Consider the following 9761-nt stretch of genomic DNA (forward strand, 5'->3'; position numbering starts at 1 on the left):
TAGAGACATGAAACTGACATTTAATGTTTGTCTAAGCAAAAAAAATCTAAGGCCATCACTAGAATTATGATTCAGAGGTTTTCCTTAATAGGGAAATCATTTATTTCTTTGTTTTTCAAACCATCATTGATGGATTAATGAGACCTGGGTTTGGTTCAAAGCTACTTTGTGAATTTTCTCTCAAATATTTGTGACACTTTGAACAGTCCAAACATAATATATAATTTATTATTGAAAAAGGAGAGAAAGTAGACTTAATCTCAAAATAACAGAGTCATTACTTCTTACCCTACAATACACATTTCAGGTGACACATATTATAGGAAAACAAGGGAAGGAAAAGGGAAGTGGAAAGTATAGGGCAAAGGGGGAAAAGAAAAAGTGTTGACTTCCAATTCCCTTTGTTGCAATAGAATAATAGCGTCAAACTTCAACTTTTTACTTTTACATAATAATATAAACTAATCGTTTCTATAACAAAATCCAAAATCAAAGTTTCATTTTTCCTCACCTCAAGCATGAAGTCCAGAAGTGATTTCCAAGTAGAAACAAAAGTAATTTTCTTTGACCAAAGCAGTCAATCTGGCCATCTCTGCTAACTCCATTAACTTTTGCAACCATTCATCCATTGTAGGAATCAATTTGTCCTTCCATTTTAGTGCATAAAGTAAACTTGCTACCATCAACATATATAACATCAAAGTTCCGATTTTTTTCCAAGTCTTTTTTCCATTAAACTCAGAAGAAAGGTTTCTGTGGTTTTATCTTTATATTCACTTTGAGAATCTTCTATATTAAGATGTGAATCCTACTCCAATATTTCTTTGTTTTATAACATGTCTACTGTAAGTGATAAAAGGTCTCTTCTTTATATTTGCATTTCCAATATTCATTTGAAATGCCTTTATACATTCTTGACAACTTCTCATTTTAAATACCAAAGATACATCATCCTATAACATTTTTCTTTTAAATTATAATTTAGTGTAAATGTTAGAATGTTTGTCCACATATTTTCCTATTGTTTAAGCATTATATTACATCCAAAGTTTCTTTCCCACTGAATCATGCAATGCTTTACATATTCATTCTCCAAATTCAAATTCAATAACAATTTATAGACCTTAGCAATAATGTGTTCATCACTACCATGCAGTAGGATTTCCAATTCATTTTTCACAAAATCACCCATAACTCATTTCATCTTATTTAAATCTTTCTTTCAATAGTAAATATGTAAACCAATGGCAGGCATGTCCTTTTGCATCCAATTCTTCTTTAGATTTGAGGATAGGATCACCAAAATTAAAAAATATTATTTGACCATAAGTCCACCAGTTCTTTTTGCCACTATCTCCTTTCTGAAAAAAGCTTCCTGGGGATACACCCAGAGGTGCATCTTCACAGGAAACCTTGCTTTATATTTATTCCAAACTCTTAGGATACCACATCTAATAAAATAGTTATTAATTTCTACATTTACTTAATCTTGTCATTCCGTAAATAGTTCATGGCCTTCTAAATCAAGTAACTTCTTATTCTGAAGATTAACCTACTCTTTTAGCTAGACAAAAAAGTATAATACAATTTTAAATCTGGTAAATCCAACCCCCCCCCCCCCACCACCACCACCTTTCCTCAGCATTTTGCAATTCATTTGTATCTAATTCTTGGTTTTTCCCCTTACCATATAAACTTGGAAATATCCATCTGCTATTGTTTAAATGCAGTATCAGTTGCAAGTATTGCTAATGTCTGAAACAGAAAAAAACATCTTTGGTAGTAAAACATTTGTCTTAATTACAAAAATTCTACCCATTCATGATAATTGCAATTTATCCCATTTTAGAAAGTCCTCTTTGATATCATTCCATCCACTTGCTTCTTATAAGTGAATTGAATTTAATAGTCTAAAGGCTAGTTTGAAGTGGGGGGCAGAGAGCCCTAATAAATGGTTTATGCATCCTCTCTTGTTACTATCATTGAGATACAAAGTTACAGGCATTTTTTTTTGTTATTTATGTGTTTTAATTATGGAGCATCAGCTGGGAGAAATCACTTTTCTGTGATGGCTGAATTTGAGATTGATAGACTATTCCTGTTTTTAATCTCATTACACATTTTGCCAAGGCATCTCAAGGATTAAGTTGGACTTTTTCTAGGAATGAATGTAAAACACTATAATCTTTGAAGTTACAACTAGTGGATAATGTAAGACTTTAAAATGGCTTAATTTTAAGAGAAATAAAATCTTCAGTTTAGTTTAGAAATGTTTTTGCAGGTACTGCAAACTGACTTGTAAAATCTGGTCCAGTAAAAGAGTTTTGATGGTAAAATGAGACCTCGGACACCTCATCTACAGGAAATGATATCATTTGGCACAGTGTGGAGACATGCCACAATAAACCCAGCTTGATGCCAAAGCATATTAGTTCACTATTATGCTGGGTTTTATCAGGAAGGCATGAGTTTCTCGTAACACTACTTGTGGGGATATTCAAGGTAATTACAATGTGTCCAGCTGTTTGAACTGAAGATTACACCTGCTTTGGAGATTTTGCAATGTTAACTTCTGACCAGTGAAAATTGTTTGAAAATGAAAATGAAAATGAAACCTGAATTTGGGAACATAACAATCTGCAAAATTAAAATAGCAGGGTATACTATAAGAAAAAAAAACTAATTCCCAGAAAAAAAAATAAAACAAAAAGAACCAGAGAGTCAATTGCTGTCATTTCCATTTCTAACATTTGTGTTCAGCTTGATCATAGTATATATTGTTTTGAACATGCTTAAATCTGAAATATATTGTATATCTTTAAGAACAGTCCATTCCAGGAAGAGTGGTGCCCTTCCAGTGCAAACACATAGTTCTTCTGGCTGGAGTTTCATCCATTTCAGTGAAGCAAGTCGACCTAGACAAATAGACTGAAGGGCATGGGGTCAACATGATTCACAGAAATGAACTGAGAGGCCCATCTCAGTTCATTGAGTTGTGAGCCGCCCTGAGTCCCTTCAGGGAAAAGGGCGGCATACAAATAAATTAAACCATAAACCATCTGCACCAAAGATAAACGTGAGCCTCTGATTTCACATGAATCTCCAGACTGAAGCAACTATTTAGATGGAGTAGCATTTTGTCAGTATGATTGTATTTGTCTGTCTGCTTGCTGAAATATATCAATAATTGTAGACATGATAATTTTTCATAATCCGTTGTAAATTATCTCTGCCAGTCAATTAGGCAGGCAGGCAGGAAGTCCCACCCTGGCAGAGCATCAGTGTAAAGACTCTTCTTTTTCAATTTTCCCCTCAGACACACCATCCTGAGAAGCCACTTTTTCCTACCACAGGAAGCCCAAGAGAACACTATAGCTAGCAGTCTGACAGCCAAACTGAACCCTGGCCTTTTGTATCCTGCCAGGTTTGAAAAGCTGGACATCACCCCTAAAAGTGCCCAGAAGATAAAGCCGGTGCTTGAACGATGGATGGCTGAGGCTGAGGCCCGCCATCGAGCAGGTATGCAGAACCTTACTGAATTTATTGGAAGCGAACCATCCAAAAAGCGCAAGAGGCGCACTTCCTTCACCCCACAAGCTCTTGAAATCTTGAATGCCCATTTTGAGAAGAACACCCATCCCTCCGGGCAGGAAATGACAGAAATTGCACAGAAACTGAACTATGATCGGGAAGTGGTTAGGGTATGGTTCTGCAATAAAAGGCAAGCACTGAAGAATACAATTAAACGTCTAAAACAGAATGAGCCTGTAACAGCAGCCCCAATGGAGCCCTTAACAGACTCTCTGAAAGAAGACTCTTAAATGGATAGATATAAAGGGGAAAACACCCAGACAAAAAAAAAATGAACATCATTATAAACATTGGAAATCTGTAAAGATGCTTTTTCTTATCTTTGTAAGTAAAAGATTGAAAAAGCTACAAGCTGGACTGAAGATTTATAAATGTTTGTGGGATTTCCTAGGAACCCCCCTCCCCACAGCACTTAGGGTATGTGTGTGTGTGTGTGTGTGTGTTTGTTTGTTAGAACTAGTTCCAATAAGCCAATTTTTTTTCTTAATGGACTTAGAAATAAACCAAATAACTATTACCTTTTCTGTACATTATGGACATGTGAACTTTGTTTGTGGAAAAAGAACACAACAGCGACAAGGACAACAAACATTTAAATGTTCTTAGGAAGCAAGAGAGTACAAGCCTGCCACCTGGAGGAGTGATTGTAGTCTTTCAGGTATCAAGTGCTTCTTCACAATGAAAACTATTAACCAAAGTCAGAAACATGACATTAAAACTAGATTGTTGGTCAACTCTTTTGGGAATGCTACATTGTGTTTTCAATTTTTACATTTGTCGTTTACAGAAAGGAAACAATAATAATTAAAGGACTTTCTTTCCCCCTGCACCTTCTCACACATACCCAGCACGTGAGTAAATTTCACTTGGTTTGAGCTACATTGCTCAACCCTCATGTTGACAATATACAGTTTTGTGATCTCCAAATGTTTGTGTGCCAAAATGACAGTTTCCCTAAACAATAGGTTTGGGGATTTGTAGACTTTATTTGCAATTAGAGTAATCTTTCATTTTAACTGACCTCCATCTTAATACCACTGAAATTTATTTAAAAGACAATTTATTTTTTTAAAGTGCACAAGTTGTAACAGTCAGTTCTAGGACATATAAAGTTACTTGAACTTTCACTTACTGTAAACAATTTGTGACATTCTCTGTCCTTTGGCCGCAAATTGGGCAGGTTACCAAAGCTACTTTTTGTAATGTAATTATAAACAGCACCATTTGGTCCAAAATACAGTATCAATGCTTATGATTCTATGTCAACCAATTTCTCTCTGAAGTCTGATAACCAAAGAAATTTCTTGGGATTCTAATAACAGACAAGCAACTGGCAAATTGATAAAAGAAGTAGAACATTAGTTAGGTTTGATTTTATTAAAAGTATTTATTTTGTCATTAATGCTTTATTTATTTATTTATTTATTCATTCATTCATTGCATCGCATCGCATCGCATCGCATCGCATCGCATCGCATCGCATCGCATCGCATTGCATTGCATTGCATTGCATTGCATTGCATTGCATTGCTGAACTCAGAAGTGGTTTTATGATTGCTCAAAATGACTAGCTATAAAATGAATATTTTGCAATGATTTATTTATCCTAATTTGGGGGGGGATGGACATTAAGGAACAGAGATATCCTATGCAAACCAGCTTTGTGGACAAAAAGCATATAGTATGAGTTGTAGAGGTCAATCAGAATTGATTAAGTTTATATTTAAAGGCTGGAACTCGGGGTCAGAGTTCTGCTCATTTATACATTAATGCTAATTATGTACCAGATTCTTTAAGTACATTTGAATTTGAGCCCATATAACTAAATAATTCTTAGTTGATCTTAATGTAAATCCAAAAACTTTTTTCTCTTCTAGCAAAACTACTCCTTTGTAAGTGAGTATAAAACATCTACAAAAACTGTAGGCTTCAGGGTTCCATCTGTTCACAATTTTTTTATGTCTTCCTAGAAGATATGAAGAACTAATCTTAGACAAATCAGATGCAGGATAAACTGTTCCATTCTAGAAGTTTATTTATTCTGATTGCAATTAATTTTATATTCTTACTGGAGTTCTAATCTACTTTTCATCTTAAATAAGTTTGCGCAATACAATTTTTTGACAGATTATTCCTGAGATTTTAAAATTACTTAAAGCTCTTAATGTACCATTTCCAATCAAGTTTGGTTTTGTGCCAAGAATAAGCTCCATAATCACATACTGACACTATGTGAACTTCAGTTGACCATGTACCACTAAGTATTTAATAGAAATGGAAAAGGTAGATTCTTCCTGTTTCTTAAAATTTCACAGGAGCCAAATAAATTATAGTGTTTATAAATATCCTATTGTTGGAAGAGAAATAGTTAAATAGAACCTTTATGAAAACCATTCTCTTTTATTCTTCATATAATAGTAAAGGACATAACACTACATGAACAAAAGAGTAAGAATTCCCAATAAGCAGAAGCAGATTAATTAATAAGTCTACATTCATCAGGTTTTAGATTTATTGTGGTTGTTCACTTTGTCAGAATAGATTTCTGCTTATTTTGATACAATAAGTAATGATACAATGGAATTATTATTCCTTAGGTATTAGACCTATTGAAACTTAGGTGAATTTAATCTGCCATAATAACAAAAAGTGCAAATGTTTAGGACAGTAAAAGAAAAGAACATTCGTTTATACAATCTAAATTATTTAAATTATACTTTAGTTAGCAAGAATCATAAAGTTTCTGTATTGAGCAAACTTAATAAAACAAAGAGGACAAAGTTTTCAGTTCTTCCATATTCAGTAATGCTGTTTCTTCTCATTTTTCAAGATTAAAGGTTTCCAGGAATTAATAAAATACAAAGCCTCAGTAGCAAAAAGCCCATCACATTTCCAGATTTGGTAGCCATGCCTGGATATGAAAATAGATAAATGCAACACTTGTTGATTAATTTGTTAAAGGTATTCCTCAAAGTTGTACCTTAGTTACAGATAATTGATGGGTTTGATTAAAATTATGTAGTGTTAAAGAGGTGTGTGTTTGTGTGTGTGTATATATATACACACACATATATATACATATATATACATGCATATACACGTATACATACATACATACATACATACATACATACATCGAACTATCCTAAAAATACAGGTTCCAGGTGTAGCTATGAAAGAAGAGACAGACATCACGATCTCCGTAACTTAAAATATATTATTCACTTAGCTTTTGTTAGCCTCTGCTAACATCATCAGAGTGTAAAAACTACCATTGAAGAGATATTTGCTTTATACATTATTGATCAATTTGGCCATTGCACGTGTGATAGGCCCATCCACCTGCCTCCCACTGTCTGAAGCAAAAAAGACGGAGATAATTATAGGTGGGAGGCGGGTGGATGGACCTATCATGTGCCCAATGGTCAAATTGATCGATAATGTATAAAGGCAAATATCTCTTCAATGGTAGTTTTTACACTCTGACGATGTTAGCAGAGTGAAAGCTAAATTGATAATATATTTTAAGTTCCGGAGATCATGATGTCTGTCTCTTCTGCTTCCCAATTAATCTTAATTATTCAATTAAGTTTCAGCTTCAAAAATTCTGATTTAAGCTTCATTTGTTTCTACTAAAATATTGAGTGAAAATAAATGATTGTATAATTTGCCCAAGTTCAAATGGACACAGCAGTTTGTGGTTATGACAGTGAAATGAAAGTTTTCTAACTCTTCTTTCATAACTATGCTAAGCAGTCAAGAATTCAGGGAGGAGTTTATTCATAAAATACTAATCTGGACTTAATATTATGTTAGTGATCTATTAATTATACATTTTCTGAATTCAGTTCAAATAATGAACAGGAATTAAATAATTGTAACACATATTGTTAAATTATTTTTGTGCTTTGTTCCTGGATATGTCATTTTCTCTTTTGCTAGTAAAAGTCTAATCCTACAGTTTTCTCCCTTCTCTGCAAATCCATGAGATGCACTACATAATGAGATATATAGCTTTGTCACAAACTCCTGCATTGCATCACTGTATAGCAGCATCGCTTCAGTGTTTGAGACAGTATCATGCCAAAAATGCTTACATGTTGAGTGTACAGGTTCAAATGAACAGAAAAATATCAAATTCATTTAGAACTTTTCAATTTATGTTATAATCACACAAAGAAGTAAATAAACAAAGAAAGGAAAAAGGAGCTAAGAAGGAACAAGTAGAGGTGTGTCAAAGTACTCAAGCTATAACCCAAAAAAAATGTATAATGCCTTTGCTCATCTTCTCAAAGCTGGACCAAAGCTCATTGTATGTAGGTATATGCACAATGTATAGATATGGCTAAATGTTGCTGACAATCTTGCAATATTAAAATGTTACTATTTTAAAAAAAGAAAAAAAAACAGAAACTGTTCATAAATGTTTTACCTCAGCACTCTACTTGTACCCAGTTAATGAGCAACACTGAATTAATTTAAAATAAAAATAGAAACTAATTTCCATGTAAATGTTTAACTGTAAGAAAAAATGTTTCAGTAACATTTTATATTAAGCTTTTTGTCATGCAGTTTGCTTGTTTCCAGTTTGAACTTATATGGGTGGGGCACATTGTTTTATTTATTGTTGAGAAAGTGTTTCTTTTTTAACTTTAATTAATTTAAAGTTCCACAGCTTTACAAGCGTACCAAACTGTTGTTAAACTAGTTCCCTTAAGTTAAAAAAGAAATAATTTCATTTAACTATAATATAAATTAACTTATAATTTATATTATATATTTATATATTGATCTTATATGTTGCTGGGTGCAGTACAGAAATATGATTGTTACATATCCTCCCTTCATTTTAATGGCACTTCTGCAAGGCTCCAGAGCCTGCTCCCTTGAAGAGAATGGAGGCCATGTAGCAATAGGTTGTAGTATCTTGTTCCCAAAATCTACTGGATGGTCACCAGAGTCACTTATGAAGCATGCAAAAGAGATCTATTTTTCATGCAGAATACATGCAACAGGACAGATGGCAGAGACTGCAATGGGATGTATTGGATTCTTCATTTTGTTTTGTTTTTTAAAGAAAGAAAAGAATGAATATGGAGAACTTGTGACCAAGAAGCTAAACGGTTATTTCAAACTCCTTATCTATTCTGACTTTCAAACCAAAGCTGATTTATCTGCACAGATTGCTTAACATTAAAAAAAAATGAACTGACAGAAACTGTACTTTAGAGCAATATCTGTATGGTCAGTAAAGCTGCACTTTGTGTATTTCTTAACAGCTTCAGATCTGTCACTTTTAGTTCATATCATTAAAAAAATAAAGAATTGTTTGACATGAAAAATAAGCTTCCATCATAGATTTGTTCCTAAGTCTCTTGAATTATTCACAAAATAAAGCCTCATGTTATTTTACATCAGTTCACTACAAAACCCTTTTAAAAATGTGTGAAAGAAATTGAAAGCTGGTTTCCACAGGAAAAAATGGTTGAATGAAAAGAGACAGTGGTTTTAAAAAAATTAAAAGATAGTACATGGATAGTTTTCTAAAATGAACATACATCTATACATACAGGTAATCCTTGACTTATAATCACAATTGAACCAAATTTTAATGTGTTTAAGTGAGATAGATGTTAAGTGAGTTTTGTTCCATTTTACGACCTTTCTTGCCAGACTTCTTAAGTGAAGCCTCTATTGTTAAGATAGGAACACAGTTGTTAAGTAAATCTGGCTTTCCCATTGACTTTGCTTATCAGAAGATTGTAAAAGTGATCACATAACTTCAGGACACTGCAACCATCATGAGTCATTTGCCAAGCATCTGAATTTTGATCATGTCACTATGAGGATGCTGCAGAAGTCCTAAGTGTGAAAAATGATCATAAGTCATTTTTCATCTTTGAATAGTCAGTAAAAAAAACAGTTGTAACGTGAGGACTACCTGTAAATATGTACAGGGTTTACAATCTCAGAAGAATCTAGTTTGAATTGTGTGGAAATTTCATGAAATTTGGCAATCTTGAATAGTGAAAATTGATCATTACATGAGCAAGTGATTGACAAATACTGAGTGTACATTTATTGACAAACATTAATAGGCTGTCTATGTTTTGCTCAAGATTCCAAGAAAAACTGAATAGCAATTGTTGTCACCAAAATGTGCCCAAAGA

At 33.3% G+C, this 9761-nt stretch overlaps 1 protein-coding gene across 3 annotated transcripts in view; it reads left to right on the forward strand.

Moving 5' to 3' along the window:
• POU6F2 (POU class 6 homeobox 2) overlaps window positions 1–4964 on the forward strand; it is a 416297-nt gene extending 411333 nt beyond the window's left edge. Inside the window, exons 9-10 of one of the 3 annotated variants that reach the window (XM_087713107.1) lie at window positions 3317–3519; window positions 4379–4964. In XM_087713107.1, the coding sequence (XP_087569233.1) occupies window positions 3317–3519; window positions 4379–4392 (217 nt within the window). In that variant the 3' untranslated portion in view covers window positions 4393–4964. Of the gene's footprint in view, window positions 1–3316 lie in introns of all 3 variants that reach the window. The other 2 variants (XM_087713105.1, XM_087713106.1) reach the window with 2 other exon arrangements.
• The last annotated feature ends 4797 nt before the right edge of the window (window positions 4965–9761 follow it).

This window comes from Thamnophis sirtalis, unplaced genomic scaffold (assembly GCF_051295495.1).
Source record: "Thamnophis sirtalis isolate CommonGarterSnake01/CBP01778 unplaced genomic scaffold, rThaSir2_p1.2 scaffold_4, whole genome shotgun sequence".
NCBI lineage: Eukaryota > Metazoa > Chordata > Lepidosauria > Squamata > Natricidae > Thamnophis > Thamnophis sirtalis.